Below are 22248 nucleotides of genomic sequence, written 5' to 3'. Positions count from 1 at the left end.
TCATTTTAAACATTTGTTTATTTTATTTTGTGTGTCTGAGCTTTTTAGCTGCATGCATGTAAATACATCACATACGTGCTGAGCCCATGGAGAGCAGAAGAGGGCATTGGATCCTCTAAGATTTGAGTTATAGTTTTTTTTTTTTTTTTTTTTTTTTTTTTTGGTTTTTTGAGACAGGGTTTCTCTGTATAGCCCTGGCGGTCCTGGAACTCACTCTGTAGACCAGGCTGGCCTCGAACTCAGAAATCTGCCTGCCTCTGCCTCCCGAGTGCTGGGATTAAAGGCATGCACCACCACGTCCAGCGGTTTTGAGCCCCCTTCTGGGTGCTGGGAACTAAACTTTTGTCCCCTTATGCAAGAACAACAGTTGTTCCTAACTGCTGGGCCATTTTCCCAGACCCTTTTATTTTCATTTTTTGCATTAATTTTTTTTAAAAAATAAAGGATATGTTGATATGCAACCTTTGAAAAATGAATCATGCTTTAAATGTTTTTATGTCTGTGTTTAGCGCAGTAATATAATTGCTATTTTTCTCTGTTAAGAGATGAGGCTCTAGAGGTTTTAGAGTTTCCCAGATACCATGTAAGAATCTTTTGGGTGGGCAGGGGAGTGGGGGTGGGTGGATATGGGGGACTTTTGGTATAGCATTGGAAATGTAAATGAGTTAAATACCTAATAAAAAATGGAAAAAAAAAAAAAAAAGAATCTTTACCTCTGGCCTATTGAGCTGGCTGTGCAGGTAAAGATCCCTGCACTCAAGTCTAGTGATTCAAGTTTACATTAATAATAATCCATAACATTAAAAAAAAGAGTTGTTGTGCTGCTGAGATAGGTCAGTGGGTAGCAGTGCTTGCCATAAAGCCTTGTGACTTGAGTTTGCTCCCAGCACCCGGGTGGTTGTCCTCTGACATCCACATATATACCTGCACACGCACGCAAACATAATAAAAAAATACACAAAGAAAGAAACATAAATTTAAAAAGAGCTGTTACCTTTAACTTTAAAAATATGATGTTAGCTGGGCGTGGTGGCGCACGCCTTTAATCCCAGCACTCAGGAGACAGAGGCAGGCGGATTTCTGAGTTTGAGGCCAGCCTAGTCTACAAAGTGAGTTCCAGGGCAGCCAGGGCTATACAGAGAAACCCTGTCTCAGAAAAAAAAAAAATGAAGTTAAAAACATTCAGAGAGGTAATTGTCGTGTTCCTATGGATGAGAGCTTTGGAAAGGCAACACTAAGGAAACTCAGGGGCCACTGCACTGTGGATGTGCGAAGCACTCGGTCCTGAAAAGCCTCCATAGCTAGTAGGCCTGATGCACCCATTAGGCCCAGTGAGCACAGTGTCTGAGCCTATGACACCTTTGGGAACTTGAAGATGTTTTAACTTTGTTCCTTTTAAAATTCAAAGACTGAAATAAATATGTTGTAGTGAACAAAGTCTGCGTGTATTTATATCATATTATATTTATTTCATTTCATAAAAATGAAATGTGTTTGCCTACATGAGTTTATATGTACCATGTGTTTATAGAAGGCCACCAAGGCCAGAGGACACCAGATCCTTGGAAACTAGAGTTATAGGCAGTTGTAAGAGCCCGTTAGGAGTGATGAGCGATGACTTAAGCCCTCTGTAAGACTATTAAGCATTCCTAACCACCAAGCCATCTCCTCAGCTCCCTGAATCTTATAGTATGTGTATATGTATGTATGTATGTGTATATATATGTGTGTGTGTGTATATGTATGTATGTATGTATGTGTATATGTGTGTGTGTGTGTGTGTGTATGTATGTATGTGTATATATATGTGTGTGTGTGTATGTATGTATGTATGAATTTTTATTTTAGTTGTATGAGTAGTTTGCCTGCTGGTATGTCTGTGCACCATGTGTGTACATTGTTCACAGAAGCCAGAAGAGAGCAGAGAGCATCATATCATCTGGAACAGGAATTACAGGCTGTTGTGAACTGCCATGTGGGTGTGGGAATCAAACTGGGTTCTTTGGAAGAGCAACTAGTGCTCATAACCACTGAGCCATCTCTCCAGCCCTGTATCTAGTTTTTTTTTTTTTTTTTTGTTGTTGTTGTTTTCAAAACAGGGTTTCTCTGTGTAGCCCTGGCTGTCCTGGAACTCACTTTGTTGACCAGGCTGGTCTCGAACTCAGAAATCCACCTGCCTCTGCCTTCCGAGTACTGGGATTAAAGGCGTGCGCTGCCACGCCTGGCTAGCTGAAGACTTCTTGAAATTGAAAACACATTCACAATTCCTTTGCATTTCTGTGGTGACATTTTTTTTTTTTAAAGATTTATAGCTGTCTTCAGAAACCCCAGCCGGTGCTCAACCATTGAGCTATCCCTTCAGCCTCCCCTGCTGTTTTTTTAAAAAAGATTTATTTTTATTTTAAGTGAATGAGTGTTTGCCTGCATGCATTTAAGTCCACTGCATGTGTGCCTGGTGCTTGCAGAGGGTACCAGGTTTCCTGGAACTGCAGTTATGGATGGTTGTAAGCTGCCGCATGGATGGTAGGAACTAAACCTGGTCTCTGCAAGAGCAGCAACTGCTCTTCGTTGAGCGTCAATCCAGCCCCTCGTCCACGGCTTTAAATGCGCTCACATTCTTTTCTTTGCCTAGTTGAACCTAGCTTTTATCTCTTACATCTGCCTCTGTTTTTTTTTTTTTTTGCTGATTTCTCACTATAAACCCGGCATCAAACAATAACCGTGCCACAGTTGAATGCTAGGCTGGGTTAACTTTTTTCCCTACAACAAATTAAACGCCCACTGGCTTTGAAGTCAGCCTCACTTCAATATGAACATTTCAGGACATGAGCAGATCATATTGCATTCTTGCCAGACTCTAACACAAACAGCCTCTAGCTCATTTCCCACATGGGGTCCTTTTTGCCTAAACCTCATGAACAGTCCTTACTGTCCATGTTTTGTCGTCCTGGTCTTCCAGAACCCCACCAGAATGGCCCAGTAAGCTTTGCTTACAGCAGTCCCTAATAAACATTACTACCTTTGTGTCTAGCACCTCTCAAGCAAAATCAGTATTGTTGATCCCCAAAACTTAAACTTCAGCCCACATTTTCTCCTGTCAATGTCTTGAATTTTCTGATAATTTTTAATTGTTAATAGATGCAAATGGTATCTTATTGATTTATATTATTTGTGCATCAATATAAATTTTCTCAATTGTTTACTTACTAGTTAAATTAGTCTTTTATGAAATGTTTGAGGTATTGCTTATTTATTTATTGGGATGTTACATTCAATCTGTCATATATAGTCTTTATCTTTTTGTTGTTGTTTTTAGGGGTGCTAGAGATGGTCAGTAAGGCCTCTTGCATGCTAGACAACTCCGCCACAGGCTGCGTCTCAGCTCCTTATGTATGTCCCATACTGTTGGGTACTGTTGGGTGATGTTTACTGGGTGTTTTCTATGTGCTTATGTGTTTTTGTTGTTTGTTTTTGTTTTGTTGTGACAAGGCCTCTCTATGTAGCTCTGACTCTTCTGGAACTTGTTTTGTAGACCAGGCTGGCTTCAAACTCACACAGATCTATTTGCCTCTGCCTCCTGAATGCAGGGATTCAAAGTATGCTCCATCCTGTCTGGCCTCTATGATCATCATCATCTTCTTCCTCCTCCTCCTCCTCCTCCTCCTCCTCTTCTTCTCCTTCTTCTCCTTCTTCTTCCTCTTCCCCTTCTTCTTTTTCTCCTCCTCCTCCTTCTCCTCCTTCTAAACAAAAGCTTTATTTTAGTTTTAATTGTATACATGTATGCACATAAATTGGTTGACTGTAAGAAGGAATCATGGATCCCCTGGAGCTGGAGTTATAGGCAGCTATGAGCTTCCTTGCCTGGGTTCTGGGAACTGAGCTGGGGTCCTCTAGATTAACAAGAATTACTCTTAACTGCCAATCCTAATGCCTATGTATTGTACGTGATATCTATCCTTCCGTTTACAATCAAGAGTCTATATAGCAATGTGTTACTACTATGGAGTGTATATAACATATATATATATATATATTAACCCTAGCTAATGTTTCTTGAGACTTTAACATATGTCTTACTAAAGCTTTACAACTAAGTATTGTTGCTGCTTTCATTATATCGATGAGGAAATGGCCAGAGAGGTGATGTGACAAATTGATGGGCATAGAGGTAATGCAGCTTAAATCCAGCATCCTTGCCCCGACTTGGAGCAGCTAAGTTATGTATTTTCCTTAGTATACAAAGTCTTGTATCATGTGTTTAAATATCTCGTAAGGCGTGGTTTTGGTCGATGTTTTAATTTAGTCAGCCTTAAACCTAGTATGACACTTGCTGGATTTATTAAGAGAGAATTTTTTGGAGCTTTATTCTTAGTGCCAGTGTATCTGCAGCTGCTACTTCCCTCTTAAAACTGAACCCTGTCATTCATTAGTGTTGCTGGTTTCGGTCCTTGTGATTGGCCTTTGGGGTGGAGGGAATGAATGTGGTGCCTATTTTATAAGGAGATAAATGGAAATTATTGCTGCTTAGAAGCAAGGGCCCGTCTACCTGTGCTCCTGAATTTAAGGAGGGTTTAAGGTGCTGTCTCAGCAGGATTTAGCTCAGATTTTGCAGTGCAAATTCTCTCGTCGTCATCCTTACCAAGTGTGACATGCAGACATGCTGCTTAGCTTGGCTGAGGGATGTGTCTGCATAGGCTTTATTTTTTTCTTTTCCTTAAGTGTGTTTTAGATGCTGAAATAAAAGAATACCCTGTTCTTAAGATTTTCTTTCAAATATTTATTGTATTGTCTTTGAATATGTTACCTGTTAAACCACTTACTTAGTCTTTGAATACGCTAAACTGCTTATGATTCTGAGGACTTCAGATTCCTGAGGGAAGACATGCCTTCCTAATGTAGTATTTTTTAAAAAGCATTTTGATGAGCAGACCTCTGTGTAAATTCTCCGTAAAGTATCAATATCCTTCAACAGATGCTGTTAGCCATTTTTTTTTTACAAAGCAGGAGTGCATTAAAAACTGCTAATAAAAAGTAGGTGCTTGTTTTTGTGCTAATACTAATTACTGATAATGCATGCTTATGTTTGTCAGTCACTCCGTGGCGTGGTACCAATCAGTGGGTGACTGAGACGCAAGCACTTACACATGGAAATGAGTTACTTTTTTTTTTTTTTAAGTGCGTCAGGATGGAAGGCAACTCTAGGTCATGAAGATCTCTTCTCTGTAATGCAATGTCCCCACTCTCTGCTCGCAGACTACCCTTATTGGTAATCTGTAGCCTTGTCTTTTGTTCCGGATGGTAATGAAATGCTGGGCGCTGAACACCCCAGCTCTCCAAGAATGTGGGGCCAATTGTCTTCTGTTCACTTACACTGTAAAATTACTGTTCCCCAGCAAGGCGGGACAAGTGCAGGGCCAGGATCAAAGAGTCTACACTGGCATCCAGCTGCACTGGGTGACTCCTGCTTTATTAATTAGTCATAGCGCCTCCAAGTTAATTTTCTCAGCTAGCACAATAACACCCTATAATGTAAAAACAGCTAAGTGGAACTCGACCACAAACCCTGACTGTCTGTCTGTTTCATCCATTTCTGGTTTAAGCTTTTGTAACGTGTAACCAGCCGAATATTCTGCTCTGAACCTCGGGGCACAAAAGCTGTTTTTCCTTTTTTTGTTCCAAAAAGCACTGTGGACGTCGTCAAAGGACGGCCTTTGTTTTCCAATATTGAGTCACATTTCATTGATTTTCACTGTAAACTAAATGTATGGAGAAAGCTAGACCTGGCTTCAAAACGGAATTTAAAAGTTCATTCAGTTCCTGCTGAATTTTGCAAGCTCGTTCTGTCCCCTCATCAGAAATGCCACTGGTGTTTAAGCATTTGAAAAGGACCTTCTCTATGAATGTTTTTGTGAGAGCAAAATTTGTCCGTGATCCTGAGCTCCCACTGAGCCCCTTAGTCTCTTTCTTCTTCAGAGAGCACTTGAAGTTCCAGGAAGGCATTTCCAGCAGTTTCTCTTAGGTTATATGTTTTAAAGTCATTGCTTGAGACAAAAAGAACCCCTGCTGTCTCACTGTCCCTCCAGGTTTCCTTTGGTTCAGGTAGGTGGAAAAATCTTCACCATCAGGAAGGTCCTGGGCAGGAAGAGAGAAGCAGGCTAGGCTTGTGCAGCTCAGGTTTGAGGGGCTGTGTTACATGGGGTCAGTTGGTAACCTGTCGTTTCCTGATCAAATAGGGAGATTCCCATGTGTTTCTGTATCCTGTACCAGGGAGTAATTTAAAAAGGCGAGGCGTTAGTAAGTAGTACACGTGAGGCAAGTGTAACGAGCGGGTTCTTGAGATGTGCTGGTAAAGAAAGTCCAAGTACTGCTCTCCCGAGTATCTAAGGACCATTCAGCAGCCGCAGCGGTCAGCCTGTCTTCATCCAGCGTTAGGCTGTGTGTAGAGTTTGCCCCCTGATTGCTGATTTCTTTGTGAACTGTGACAGCCTCTTTTAAAAGTGGCCGATAAGTGGACTTTTTGATTATGGATTTGAAGAAGAAATAATTTTAGAGGAGACGAGTAGCTGTGTTTCTGTTGTCTCACGTAGTTTCGCCTGCCCTCTTTTATGCCTTGTTTAATCTGCATGATGCGTTCCTTGTTTTGCCAGAGGCTGTTTTAAAGCACTGTACCAAGCATCCTGGTTAGGGATGGATTTATTTCTATTTTTTTTTCTTTTTTTCTTTAGCAGGAATATTTGTGTTTGGAAGGTTAGCAGAGGCTGGCATGCTGGAAGTGACTGCAGTGCCTTTGGATTATTCATGGACAGTAATAGAAGGCACTTAAAAAGAACAATGAAATTGCTTATTTCTGTGATGGGCCATCTGTTGAATTGTTTTGTGCAACAATTGCACAATAGTATCTATGTCATATCATTCTATTTTCAACAGCAGCTGATTATGTCTCACTGGCTACTTGTCCTTATTTCTGAAGTCCCATGACCATTAAAAGTCACCTTTCCAGGGACCTTTGCCAGAAAGGTATTAGGAATTGCAAATATCCTGTATATTTTAACGTTGTTATTCTTACTCCCTTGCCTCTGTGTGTGTGTGTGTGTGTGTGTGTGTGTGTGTGTGTGTGTGTGTTGGAAGGGGGTGGTAGGATTAGGAGAGAGTTGCTCATGCTCTAATTAATTGGATTTCCTAAATGCTCCGGATACTTTCCTATGTTTCCTACGTGTGCTTGATGAAGAAGTTAGCATAGAACCACTTGATAATCTGGGTGGAATGATTGACTTGTAGCACAGGATGTGTGAGTTTAAAAGACTGTTCGATGGCCTTTCATGCTTTTAATTATCTACTTTTTCTCTCAGGACGATAATTAGAATTTTTTCTCTCGGAATTCACTTCCGTCTTACCAAAAAAAAAAAAAAAAAAAAAAAAGAGGAGCCATTAGCAAATTTGTTAGAGCAGAAGTGAAATGGAAATAAAACAAATGTGTTGTCGTCCACAGGTCACTGACATCGCCGACGCCATGATTCTGAAACAGCTTTTTGAAAATCTGTTCAAAAACGGGGTCGTCGTTGTGGCAACATCCAACAGACCACCGGAAGGTAACGGAACATAGTGAGCGCTCCCCATCCAATTAGATGGAGACTTAGGGAGCTTTCAAAAGCTCACATTTCTGTAGTAATTTTCTTGGGCTTGTAGATCTGCTGCTTTCGCCTACCCTTGGTGTTAGACCAGGCTCAATCTGAAAAATTAGTCGGGATTCACATTTAAAAATATTTCTGTTTTTTGTTTGTTTGTTTTTTTTTTTTTTAAGCAAGCTGAGCCTAGTTGATTCCCATGTTGGGTATGGTTCCCCCAACACTAGACATGTGATGCGTACATATAAAAACATAAGTCTTTTCATCTGCTTTTTATGCCATAAAAGAAAGCCCAATGAAATGAAAAACTCTTAATTAAATTTTAGAAAAAGATGAAACCCACTCTCATGAGTAGTTTTTTTTTTTCTACTTCACTTAATTTATCATTTCTAAAAAGGCACTTGTGGCTTATTAGGAAAGCATTTAAGAATTAAAATACAAGTACTGGTTAGACAAATGTAACACATTTCAAATCTTGTATTTTCTTTTTATAGCTCATCATGTGGTCAGTTAAAGGTGAGGATTCCAAAATAATGTTTCACAGGGGACGGTCAGATCTGCTCAGAAGTACCTTTCCAGAGGGCCCTAGGCCTGTCTGCCGATTGCACAGCCCCGCCCTCTTACCCCGTGGCACTACTGTTTGCCCTTCTCTCTCTCCTCACATGGCTCGTATGTCCCACCATAGTTGATTTCTTTATTGTCTTTTCCACTCATTGTCTGTCCAGAAGCTTTGTGAGAGCACTGATCAATTGGCATCTTTTATCTCCGTGTGTGGGTGTGAGTGTGTTCTCTCAGAGTGCCTAACACATGGATGGATCTCAGTAAGCGGCCTCAGATTGAATGTAGAATGTCTGCATTTCTGCAAGATTCTCTGGCTGCAGTGCAGAATGGATTGCAGGGCTGAGTGTTTGAGACTGGGAGTAAGGACTGAGGAGTCTGTCACAGCACTCAGAGGAGACGGAGCTGTGGTAAGAAATGCTCAGGTGCTGTTTCTATTATAGGCCAAGCCAACAGGGCTTACTGATGGACTGGTTCATAGGGAATAAAAACACGGCAACCAAGCAAGCAGTCTACCACTGGGCTATCTTCTCGTCCTTCAAGAGTGTGGGAAAGGGCTGGAGGGTGGCTCAGAGGTTGATAGTACTTACTGACTGCTCTTCTAGAAGTTCTGAGTTCAATCCCTAGCAACCACATGGTGGCTCAGAACCATCTGTAATGGGATCCGATGCCCGCTTCTGGTGTGCATGAAGACAGCTATGGTGTACTCATAAAAATAAATCTTAAAAAAAAAGTGCGAGAAACTCTGCTAATTAAGGTTGAAGTCTACCATTGACAGGTAGCCTTCTGGGACTTGGCAAATAATGGAGGACTTCTTGTTAACAGGTTTCTCCTTCTCTGACCCTGTCTGGGGGGTTCTAAGCCCCCACACTCACCTCTACCTAAGGAATATCACATAGCCTCAATTAGTTTATAGGATTAATTTCTTTTCTCCTGACAAACCTGTTCAGCCAGCGCCTGGGATTCCTGAAATGCTTCCCCATGCTAATGACCTATGACCATTGCCCATCTTGGATGTCCCTACCCTCAGTTCCCCAAAGCCTTGAATCACCCTAAGATAAGTTGATCTGTCTACTGACAATCAGTCCCGTGTGGTCATTCGCCATACCTACTCACAGGGCTTCTGAACCCCTCTCCTCCACACTCAGTGTCACTGTTCCCTCTGCCCATGTGCACTGAAGGGTTGACAGTCCACGGGGGCAGGGAGACTCACACAGGAGCTTCTTTAAAAAAGAAAATTACTGTTTGGGCATCTCAGGGAGGCAGAGGCAGGGGGATTTCTGTAAGTTCAAGGCCAGCCTACTCTATATACAGACTTCCAGACTAGCCAAGGCAACCTGGTGAGACCCTGTCTTAAAAAAAAAAAAAAAAAAGAAAGGGGGGCATTGATTGCTGTGATAGTTTGGGTGATAATGCCGGTTGCACAGCCCCGGCTTGCATATTTGGATGTTTGTTTCAGAGTTAAAGGATTACAGGGTGTGGCCTTGTTGAAGGAGGTGTGCCACTGTGGGTGGGCTTTGAGGTTTCCAAAGCCCACACTAGACCCAGAGTCTCTCTTTTTCTCCCCATTGCCTATAGTTCAGGATTTAAAACTCTCAGCTACTGCTCCAGCACTACGCATGTCTGCATGTTACCACCCTTCCTGCCATGCAATGGACTAAGCCTCTGAAACTCTAAGCAAGCCCCCAGATGAATGCTTTCCCTTACAAGAGTTGCCTTGGTCATGGTGTCTCTCCACAGCAGTAGACCAGTCACTAAAACAAGAGTAATAGAGGAAGACAAATGATACAAATGTATGTATTTTAGTGCACACCCCCTCCCCCACATGCATATGCAGGTAACACCATACACATACAAATACTAGATTGTTCAGCTAAGTGAGACTGATGTCTGCCTCTACTATGACTGATCTAACAGTGCTGTCAGGATCATCTTTGCACAGCGATAATGCTATGCTCATAAGTAGCAAGGTGCTAGAACAATCTAGGAAGTTCTAGCAAGATTGCTGAAGGAAGGCAGTGCTTGGAATTGTGGCAAAGCAAGGCAGGCAGTCACAGGGAGAGGCTGAGGGAGGCATGAACAGGGTCCCTGGGCTGTCAGGTAGTGTGCTGAACGTGAGCTGGAATTGCTCTTCTGAGAAGACCCAAAGGGAATTCAAGATGCAGAGTTGCAGCAGTTGAACTCTAGTCAACTGACAGCCCGTTTCTCCATAGCTCTAGAATCTCTCCACTGGCAGAAGAAAGTCATCTTAATAGGCTATCTATCCATCCATCCATCTATCCATCCATAATCCATCATCCATCCATCCATCCATCCACCCGTCTGCTTGCCCGTCCATCCGTCTGTCCATCTGTCTGCCTGTCGGTCTGTCTGTAGATAAGGTGTCACTATGTAGTTTTGGCTAGCCTGAAACAACTTACTACCTAGCTCAAGCTTGCTTTTCTTCCTTCCTTCCTTCCTTCCTTCCTTCCTTCCTTCCTTCCTTCCTTCCTTCCTTCCTTCCTTCCTTTCTCTCTCTCTCTCTCTCTCTCTCTCTCTCTCTCTCTCTCTCTCTCTTTCTTTCTTCCATGACAGGGCCTCTGGCTCTCCTGGAACTCACTCTATAGATCAGGCTAGTCTCTGCATCCCAGTGCTGGGGTTAATGATGTGTACCACCACCTCCTAGCTCTGGGCTGGCTTCCAACTTGTGGTCTTCTTGTCTCTGCTTCTGAGTGCTGGGATCAAATAGCTTAATGCTTTGACACTAAGGCATGGTGGCATTACACCTGTAATCCTATTACCCAGGAGGCTGAGTGTAAGTTAAGAGGCAGCCTGGGCTATGGTGTAAGTCCTAGGTCAGCCTGACTGACACGAGAAGACACCATCTCAACAAAACAAGAACAAAACACCCCAACCCCTTTCCCCCCAAATTAAAAAACCTTAACACAAAGAATATGATACAATATGAATGTGGATATACTTATTCATATGTATGAGTCCATTCCTGTGTGTGTATAATTTTATTGTTGAAGAAAAAGACAGAATATTGATATCAGGAAAAGACATAATAAAAGAATGAAGAATGGATCAGTGGTTACGTCGCCTGGGAAGGGAGATTTTGAGTGCACAGGAGCAAAGGGAGAGTATTTCTTGGTGTACTGGAGTTGTTCTGTATCTTGATTGTGGTGGTGGTTATATGTGCTAAAAGTCACACAACTGTATGCCACAAGAGTTAATTTTATTCTATATAAATTAAGAAAGACTGCATTGGCTGCTTTCTCCTTGATGGCTGTGAATGATCGTGGTCTAGCTGCCCCAGTTAAAGGTTGTTCTCTTTTCCAACCATGAGAATACACGCAGGTCTTCCTGCAGATTATAGCTTTGATCCAAGGCCCCAGATAGTGCCGTTATTGAAAAGATAGAAGTAACCATTGGGCCGAGTAGCATGTGCCTGTAATCTAATGCTGGGATGGCAGGGGTAAGAGGATTGGAGTCTGAGAATAACCTAGCCTACATAACAAGTTCCAGGCCAGCCAGGGTTAAATGGGAGACCTTTTTCTCTTCTGTCCCCCAGATAGCAGATTCTCAGATGGCTTACCAGCTGGGGAAAGAAAGTCCTTGGCACGGAGCTGGGCCATGCTAAGTGGCCAGAAAGAGAGTAGTGTATCAGAGAGCTCAGAAGGCAGCAGTGACCAAAAAGTGGGCTGTACAGGATGGAGCTGCAGGCAGGAGCTGGCCTCCGTAAAGCAGCGGTTAGGATGCTGAATTCTGCTGTAAGAGATAATGTAAGCCACTGAAGCTCGCCTCAGACAGGAGGGACCAGATTCCAGGTGGGAGGACTGCACTGGCCATGATTTAAAGATGGGCTTCTGGGTAGAGTGTAGTGACATGAGGGACCCAGGGGGACCTGCCAGGAAACTACTGTGGACTACTAGACAAGAACTGGCTATGTCTTAGTACCAGACAACAGTTCTCCAGAGGGGACTGTTTGCTTTGAAAGACATTTAGCAATGTCTGGCTGTTCTACCCAAGTGTAGGGGTGTCCTGGCAGGCAGCAGGGTTAGGGCTGGGACTGCTGCCAGAGACATTGTTAGTGCAAAGAGCTATTCTTCATGCAAAGGACCACGTGGACAAACATGTCAGAAGCGTGCAGAATAAGAAACCTGGTGCAGGGTGATGATGGCAGTGGATCTGCAGGGAACAACTAAACAAGAAACCTGTGATTTAAAATTTCACGCACAGAATTCTTATGTCTCATCTTCCGAAATTGAAGTTTTTCTGTTTTCATGATACTCACAAGTTTTTCTAGTTTCATGATATTCCAGTAGAGGAAAAAAAAAATAGAATTAATTGGATGGTGACCCAACAAGTGAGCAGGTCAGGAGATCAAATTAGTTAAAAATTCAGAATTAACTTAATGATTAAACTTGAGAACTCTATTTAAAAACAGGAATACAGTGTTAAAGGGAAGTAGACTGGGTAAGTTGGGTGACTGCTCTTCAATGTCAGTATAATTTGGGCCACCAAAAAGAAAGCGGTCCCCAGAATTGGACCTAGAGCTATACAGAAGATGTTAGAATGTCTGCATTTTTCCTTTTTAAAAATTAAAAATATTTATTATTATTATTTTCTGTGCATGAGTGCTTTGCCTGCATGTATGTCTGTGCACCACATGCGTGTCTTCTGCCGTTGGAGGCTGGAAGAGGGCAGTGGATCCCCGGAAACTGGAGTTTTACAGATGGTTGTGAGCCATGTGGTTGTAAAGAATCAAAGTCATGTCCTCTGCAAGAGCAGCCAGTGCTCTTAACTGCTGAGCCATCTCTCCAGTCCCCCCAATTATTTTAACATTTAAAAATTTAAAATTTACATATATGTTTGTATGAGCATACACGCTCACAAGAGTGCATGTCATGTGCATGCACATGGGAGGTCTGTGCACAGCTAGTAGGAACTGGCTCTCCCCTTCTACCACACAGGTCCCAGGAATTGAACTCAGGCCATCAGGCTCGGAGGAAGTGACTTTACCCACAGAGCCATCTGGTTGGCTCAAATTTCTGTTTTCTATGTACTGTTTATTACAATGATGAAAGCATTCGGTAGCATTAGAACACCTTGAGTAGGATGATTTGAAAAATTCACTTTCTCAGATCACCAGGCAACAATGTTATATGATTTTCATTCAGACCAGTATATTCATTGTAAACAAAGGACTAGATAGCACTACAGTTGGCTACCAGTAGGTGCACACACTCACATTTACGTGCACGCTCACATTTGTGCATTTATTTTATTACTTAGAGGAAAAGAATTAGCTGGGTGTGATGGTGAATGCTTTAATCCCAGGATTTGGGAGGTAGAGGCAGGCAGATCTCTGCGAGTTTGCGGCCAGCCTGGTTCACATAGCAAGTCCCAAGCTCTTCAGAACTAAATAGGGAGACCTGTATCAGCAAAACAAAAGAACAGCAAGATCAATAATTCAGTGGTCATTTCTACAAAGCCTGAAAACACATTTGGAGCAATCTAACACCTTTCATAAAATGTAATTAGAATTATCTTTTAAATATGATATCAGGTCTATGTGTTTTATTTTTAAAAAACTGTGTATTTATTTCAGAATTACATTTAGCAGTGAAATTATATAAAATTTCTGATGCAGTGATGAGCTTGTCAGGGTCTACAACTATAGATTTTTAAAAGGTTACTGCTTTGAGAATTTTGTACAGTGTGTTTTGATCGTATTTATCCCAACTCTTCCCTAACTCTTCCGAGGGCTACTTTCTTCCACCCCTCAACTTTGTGTCCTATTTTAAATACCAGACTGGCTCCAGTTTGTGCTGCCCATGTATTTCTGGGTGTATAACCTTTCACTGGAGTGCGGTTGACTCTCCAGGGGTCACCTTTAGAGAAAACAGCCTTAGAACCCATGCCTTATACCCAGCCCAGCTTCTCAGGGGGAGTAGCGTGTGAATCCCCTTGGACTGCTTGTGAGAATCCTGGATGGCTTGATCTTGCCACGGGTCTTGTGCGGGCATCCACAGCCATGGTGAATCCCTGAGAGCAGGAGTCCTGTCAGGCCTAGAAGACAGGGTTTTGCTCCAGTCCTCCCTGACCTCTGGCTCTTACGTTCTTCCTAGCCCTTTTCTGTGATGGCCCCTTAGTTTTGAGTAGGAGATGTGGTTCTTGGCCTACTGGTGGCTGAGCACCCCAGGAAACCTTTTCTCTGCAGTTTGAGCAACAACAATCACTGTTTAACACAATACAAAATTGGTGGCTGGTTAGAAGAACGGTGCCAAACCGTGGATCTTCTCTGAATTCCTGAACTACATGGAAACATCATCCGAACTGCAGAGACACACAGCGCTCACGCATGGCACCATTCGTTCAGTCCTACATGAACAGAAACCACCGTAGCATTAGAACAACAACAGAGACTACAACATTAAATATGGTGACTAAAGGCAAAAACCAACAGTTTTTTAAAACAGGTGAGTGGCCAGAGGCAGAGGCAGGTGGGTCTTTGAGTTTGAGGTCAGCCTAATCTACAGAGTGAGTTCCAGGATAGGCAGACTACCCAGAGAAACCTAGAAAATCTAGGGGAAAAAAACCCCAAAGTGGTTTATTATTATTATTATTATTTATAATTACACACACACACACACACACACACACACACACACACACACACACGTATGTGTGTGAGTATGGACATTTGAATGTGGCTGACTTCAGAGACCAGAGGCATTGGATGTCCCTGGAGCTGGAATAACATGTATTTGTGAGCTGCTGACATGAGGTCTGGTCCTTTGTAAGAGCAGTACGCGCTATTAAACATTGAGTCATCTCTACAGCCTCTAGCAGAGCTAGTTTAGTTTATAATACGAATTGTGACCAAACACAGAACAGAATATTTTTCAGTTTGCCTAGAAAAAAAAAAGTGTCTATAAGGTTGTGGGCCAAGAAAATATGGCTGCTGAAGAGATTCAAGCCAAGTCCTTTGCCTCAGGGAAAGAAAAAAGGTACCCCAAGCTACACTCCCCGCTCAGTTCCTCCCTCCCCTCTGTCTTGCACTGGGGTCCTCTCTCATCAGAGCCCATACTCCAGTAGACTCTCCATCCTTCTGCCTTCAGCTTCCATGTGCTGGGAGTCACACACACACCACTATAACTACAGTACCGTACCTGTGACAACTCACAGTCAAAAGAGGAAACTTAATATGCTATACTATTTACAGATTTAGCAAAATATTGTTTGTACTTTAGTTTTATTAGTGAAGGAAGCCAAATACTATGCTATAGACATTGGGAAAAAGTATTCCAGTTTACTATATTGACCTGACATTTGTACAGAAATTTACAGCCAGTGTAGATAAGACGCACTGTATTAAATATGTAAGGTCTTACCTATGTGGGTGGATCACAGAAACTGATAAAATATTTTCTAAATAATGAAAAAGAAAAGTTATATTGCTGTTACTGCTTAAATGGTCTAAAGGTGCCCTTTAAAAAAATCTATGATACAATAATAATATTTTAGAAGGATAAATCATATTGACCCCATAGAGCCATGTAAGTAGTTTATTCTGGGACATATTTTATTCCTGTTTTATAGGAAAATTCATTTGAATTACCTTTCTTAAATGCCTTTTGTACTCTAAACCAGTTTGTATATGTATAAATAGGTATTATTCATCCTCTTGGTTTTGAAACTTGAATTTTAAGGGAAGGATCTGCCACCCATGCATTTGCACTGTATGGATGTGCTTGTCATTACCTTAAAGTCCTCTCTGCATGCATTTTGCCTCTAAGTGTTATTACCATTCTTCACTCTGGAGAGTTTGGAGGCCCTCATTCTATTCTCTACAAATGAGTGTTCCATAAGCCCACTCCACTGTCTTATACAACCAAGTGTTCATTTAGCTCTGTTCAGAATCATTGGAAAAACCACAGGCAAGAGCAGGTGAATTTTAACTGATATTTAGTATATAACAGCAACTGTTGACATAAATATAATAGAAACCTTTGCCTCTAAGGGTAAGGGTCCATGATTTGCTGAAGAATGATGCCACAGTATGCAAATGCAAAAGGTGTTTTACTGTGCATAAGTCCAGCATGCTCTACCATCTACAAAGATGGAGAGACCCCAAAGTGAGCTCACAGGCCTGATTTCAAGCACATCAGGGGAATTCTATGGAGGGGTAAGTGACCTCTCTCTTAATCTTGGCTTTATCTCTATGGACATTCCAGAACCCTTGCTGGGGGGACTGGAAACTGTTGTTGAGGAAGTCTGGAAACTGCTGCTGGCAATGGTCCTTGCCTCAGGACTAGTGGTGGAGAAGCTTCTGAGTCCTGCACTTGCCCAGTTCTTGGAAGCGGAGATGTAGGCCTAGTTTCCTGAACAGCCAGCTTGAAGCCTGTCATGGAATCAGCCTAGCCCTTCTTATAAGAAAGTCAATACTAAATGTGAAAAACTTTGTAGCTAAATAACATTTCAGGAGATGGATCTATTGTATTGCAATTAGCATAATATTTGAGCTGCAGAGAAACTCTCATTGTGATGATTACAGCCCCTCTTCCATTACGTGGTCCATAAAAGCCTGAAGATTTTCAAGCTACCCGATTTCTGCTTAGGATTCTGTTTAGAAAATGCCTCTCGGGCCCGTTGGACACGCAAACTTTATATGCCCCAGTACAGGGTAACGCCAGGGCCAAAAAGGGGGAGTGGGTGGGTAGGGGAGTGGGGGGGGTGGGTATGGGGGACTTTTGGTATAGCATTGGAAATGTAAATGAGCTAAATACCTAATAAAAAATGGAAAAGAAAAAAAAAAAAAAGAAAATGCCTCTCGGAGCATAGCATTTTGAATCACATGCTTTTGTAAAGGCACAGTTTTAAAGACTTTGAGACATTAAGCCTGTAAGACTTAACAGCCATTGTCGTTTTCCCTTTAACTTTGCTGATGAGGGGGACTCTTTTACTCAAGAACAAGCGAGCCTCCACTGCTGTCACTGGCTTCAACATTCCAAAGCACCACAGCATTAACAAAAGATAAAGCAGATGTGGCGGTGCACACTTTAATCCCAGCACTGCTCAGGCAGAGGCAGGCAGATCTCTGTGAGTTTAGGCCAGCTTGGTTTGCGTGGTGAATTCCAGGATAGTCAGCCAGGGCCGTATAGATAGACCCTGTCTTGGAAAGAAAAAAAGAAAAAAAAAGCAAAAACAAAAGTACCTTAAAACTACACCTGGGCTTTGCTCTAGTCTGTTGTGCTCATAGATATTCATGAATGCTGGGTATGTTTTTATAATGGATTTCTAGTATATAATAGAAGCGTGTTGCCCTGCTAATTAAGGTTGAAGTGTACCATTGTCAGGACAATGCTCAGCACAATACGGCAGGGATTCCCCATCTCTGACCTTGTCTGGGGAGTTATAAAACACCTCTCTGCCTCTACCTGCAGAATGTCCCATAGCCTAGAGTAAGATTACAGGTTCAGCTTCCTTTCTCCTGATAAGAACCTGTTTAGCTAGAACCTGAGACTCCTGAAGTGCTTCCCCATGCTACTGAGGCATTTCTGCACCTTAAGCCTTCAGCCAATGACCTTTGCCCATCCTGGATATTCTGACTCTAGTCCTGTGTCCTTTTGTCATAGATGGGCTTGTGTTTGCTGTAGTTTTATATCAAGAGAGCTACCAGTATATATTGTTTGGGGTCTAGTTCCTTTTGAGATTTGCCTGTTGTACACATAGTTTGTCTGTTTAATTGCAGAATAGTATTTCATTGTGCAGTCCCCCATGCTTCTCCTTTGGATTGCCTCCAGGTTGGGGGTGTTACAACTGAAGCTTAGAAAGTTGTTTGTTTTGCTTCTTCATTTATGAAACTGCTACAATATGGGCTGAGTTTTAAAAATTCTTACTTTTCCTTTTCCTTACTTCCTGTCAATCTCTCTGTTATTTCATTTTTTGTGAGTGGGGTCTGGGGATTGAACCTGGGCCTCTGCATGTTAGGAAAACACTTTACCACTGAGACAGCCCCCAGTCCCCGCTATATTTTTATGCACCTTCTCCAGCAGCGTTTGCAGTTGGTGAAAACTGTGGGAATACTTAATTTTAAACCCATTTTTTGCATTTCATCCTTGTATAGGTCTGGACTATAGTAAAGGAAAGATCTCATATTATTATACCTTTTGTGATGTTCCTAAATCAAAATGTTTGGTGTAGGACTGGAGAGATGGTTCAGAGGTTAAGAGCACTGACTGCTCTTCCTAAGGTCCTGAGTTCAAATCCCAGCAACCACATGGTGACTCACAACCATCTGTAATGAGATCTGACACCCTCTTCTTGTGTGTCTGAAGACAGCTACAGTGTACTTACATATAACAATAAATAAATCTTTAAGAAAAAAGTTAGGTGTACGTGAAACAAAGCCTCCCCTTGATCACCACAGAATGTACACAGCCCCCCTCACTGTAATGATGCTGTGATTATTATTTCTAAGGAAAATAAATGTTTTCTAATGACCATTTTATTTTCATAAAAATATGGCTGTTGAAATCTATCAGTTTTCAATTTTTCTTTAAATAAGGAAATATAGAAAAGGTCCTATAATGCTATACTTTGAAAAACCTGACGTACAGTGTAATCTATTTTGTGTTTTTCACTATGGAGGGAACTGTTTTACTGTTTCCATTTTTAGAATTTATAAAAATCCAATAGCATAATAGGATGGCTGTCAGAGATAACTGTTGATGCAATAAGATTTTACACTCTTAAGAACTTTTTTCAAAGAAGCCCCCCTTAAAAACATTTTGAGGTTTTAATATTGTTCTAATTTATATGTATATATGTGTCTGCACGTGTGTGTAAGCATGTGCATGAAGGTGCCTGTAGGTGCCAAAAGAAGGCGTCAGATCCCTTGGGCCTGAGATTACAGACTGATGTGAGCTTCCTGACATGTTTGCTGGGAGCGGAACTCTGGTCCTCTGTAAAAGCAGCAAGTGCGATTAAGAACTGAGCCATCTCTACAGCACCCTCTTTCTTTTTTAAAGACTTACTTTATTGTTTATCTAAGTATATGGGTGTGGGTATGTGCACATGTATATGAGTACCCAGGGAGGCCAGAATATGTTGTGGGATGCCCTGGAGCTAGAATTACAAGTGGATGTGAGCCCTTGTTCTGATTTTTAAAGACAAAGCAGTTCTATATAGCTCAGGCTGGCCTTAACTGGAATCTTCTGAGCATTTGCCTCCTGAGTAGTGAAGTTACACATGTGTGCCATCCTCAGTACCACAGTTACATATGTGTGCCTCCTGAGTACTACAGTTACATAAGTATGCTATCTGAGTACTGCAGTTACATTGTGTGCTATCTGAGTACTGCAGTTACATATGTGTGTCTCCTGAGTACTGCAGTTACATATGTGTGCCTCCTGAGTACTGCAGTTACATATGTGTGTCTCCTGAGTACTGAAGTTACACATGCATGCCTCCTGAGTACTGCAGTTACATATGTGTGCTTCCTGAGTACTGCAGTTACTCATGTGTGCCTCCTGAGTTCTGCAGTCACACATGTGTGCCTCCTGAGAACTGAAGTTATACATGCGTGCCTCCTGAGTACTGCAGTTACATATGAGTGCCTCCTGAGTACTGCAGTTACATATGTGTGCCTCCTGAGTACTGCAGTTACATATGTGTGTCTCCTGAGTACTGCAGTTACATATGTGTGTCTCCTGAGTACTGCAGTTACATATGTGTGTCTCCTGAGTACTGCAGTTACATATGTGTGTCTCCTGAGTACTGCAGTTACATATGTGTGCCTCCTGAGTACTGCAGTTACATATGTGTGTCTCCTGAGTACTGCAGTTACATATGTGTGTCTCCTGAGTACTGCAGTTACTCATGTGTGCCTCCTGAGTACTGCAGTTACTCATGTGTGCCTCCTGAGTACTGCAGTTACATATGTGTGCTTCCTGAATACTGCAGTTACATATGTGTGCCTCCTGAGTACTGCAGTTACATATGTGTGTCTCCTGAGTACTGCAGTTACTCATGTGTGTCTCCTGAGTACTGCAGTTACATATGTGTGCCTCCTGAGTACTGCAGTTACATATGTGTGCCTCCTGAGTACTGCAGTTACATATGTGTGCCTCCTGAGTACTGTAGTTACATATGTGTGCCTCCTGAGTATTGTAGTTACATATGTGTGCCTCCTGAGTACTGCAGTTACATATGTGTGTCTCCTGAGTACTGCAGTTACATATGTGTACCTCCTGAGTACTGAAGTTACATATGTGTGTCTCCTGAGTACTGCAGTTACATATGTGTGCCTCCTGAGTACTGAAGTTACATATGTGTGCCTCCTGAATACTGTAGTTACATATGTGTGCCTCCTGAGTACTGCAGTTACATATGTGTGTCTCCTGAGTACTGCAGTTACATATGTGTGCCTCCTGAGAACTGCAGTTACATATGTGTGCCTCCTGAGTACTGTAGTTACATATGTGTGCCTCCTGAGTACTGAAGTTACACATGCATGCCTCCTGAGTACTGCAGTTACACATGCGTGCCTCCTGAGTACTGCAGTTACATATGTGTGTCTCCTGAGTACTGCAGTTACATATGTGTGTCTCCTGAGTACTGCAGTTACATATGTGTGCCTCCTGAGTTCTGCAGTTACATATGTGTGCCTCCTGAGTACTGCAGTTACTCATGTGTGCCTCCTGAGTACTGCAGTTACATATGTGTGCTTCCTGAATACTGCAGTTACATATGTGTGCCTCCTGAGTACTGCAGTTACATATGTGTGTCTCCTGAGTACTGCAGTTACTCATGTGTGTCTCCTGAGTACTGCAGTTACATATGTGTGTCTCCTGAGTACTGCAGTTACATATGTGTGCCTCCTGAGTACTGCAGTTACATATGTGTGCCTCCTGAGTACTGTAGTTACATATGTGTGCCTCCTGAGTATTGTAGTTACATATGTGTGCCTCCTGAGTACTGCAGTTACATATGTGTGTCTCCTGAGTACTGCAGTTACATATGTGTACCTCCTGAGTACTGAAGTTACATATGTGTGTCTCCTGAGTACTGCAGTTACATATGTGTGCCTCCTGAGTACTGAAGTTACATATGTGTGCCTCCTGAATACTGTAGTTACATATGTGTGCCTCCTGAGTACTGCAGTTACATATGTGTGTCTCCTGAGTACTGCAGTTACATATGTGTGCCTCCTGAGAACTGCAGTTATATATGTGTGCCTCCTGAGTACTGTAGTTACATATGTGTGCCTCCTGAGTACTGAAGTTACACATGCATGCCTCCTGAGTACTGCAGTTACACATGCGTGCCTCCTGAGTACTGCAGTTACATATGTGTGTCTCCTGAGTACTGCAGTTACATATGTGTGTCTCCTGAGTACTGCAGTTACATATGTGTGCCTCCTGAGTACTGCAGTTACATATGTGTGTCATGATGTTTAGCAAATGTCTTCTTCCTTTAAAAGAAAAGTATAGCTGGGCAGTGGTGGCACACACTTTTAATCCCAGCACTTGGGAGGCAGAGGCAGGCAGATTTCTGAGTTCAAGGCCAGCCTGGTGTACAGAGTGAGTTCCAGGACAGCCAGGGCTACACAGAGAAACCCTGTCTCGAAAAACCAAAAACCAAAAGCCAAAAACCAAAAAAAAAAAAAAAAAAAAAAAAAAAAAGAAAAAGAAGAAACGTATAAAATCCTTAAAAGTGTGCTTCTATTTTCTTTTTGTTTGCTTTTGAAAATAAGTGTATTTATGTATCTATATTTTATATAAGCATGCATTCACAGTGACAGATTCATATGTTACAAAGTATCTAAGTAAGAAAATTTTGCCTAAGATATAATTACCTGATGTCTTAAGTTACTAGGAAGAGCATTTGGACTTTTAGACAATTCATTTATACTGGCCTTTTGAGCAAATATGTCACCTTGGTACAAATTCAGGAGTAGTCTTTGTCTAATGATTTTTTTTTAATGGTTAATTTTACATGGCTTTTAGTTAATCCCTGAGAACCTATAGGACAAGAAAAGATAATGAAACCTTTCCTGATGGAGTCCTCTATGTTC

At 42.0% G+C, this 22248-nt stretch overlaps 1 protein-coding gene across 6 annotated transcripts in view; it reads left to right on the top strand.

Moving 5' to 3' along the window:
• Afg1l (AFG1 like ATPase) overlaps positions 1–22248 on the top strand; it is a 165985-nt gene that overhangs the window by 55428 nt on the left and 88309 nt on the right. For 5 of the 6 annotated variants that reach the window (XM_030245011.1, XM_006512698.1, XM_017313883.2 and 2 more), the window contains one exon: positions 7490–7589. In XM_030245011.1, coding sequence (XP_030100871.1) covers positions 7490–7589 — 100 coding nt within the window. Of the gene's footprint in view, positions 1–4074; positions 6100–7489; positions 7590–22248 lie in introns of those variants that run through there. The other variant, XM_006512700.3, reaches the window with a different exon arrangement.

This window comes from Mus musculus, chromosome 10, assembly GCF_000001635.26.
Source record: "Mus musculus strain C57BL/6J chromosome 10, GRCm38.p6 C57BL/6J".
NCBI classification, from domain to species: Eukaryota; Metazoa; Chordata; class Mammalia; order Rodentia; family Muridae; genus Mus; species Mus musculus.
The sequence above is the reverse complement of the archived record's forward strand: the minus strand, read 5'-3'. Positions and strand labels throughout refer to the sequence as shown.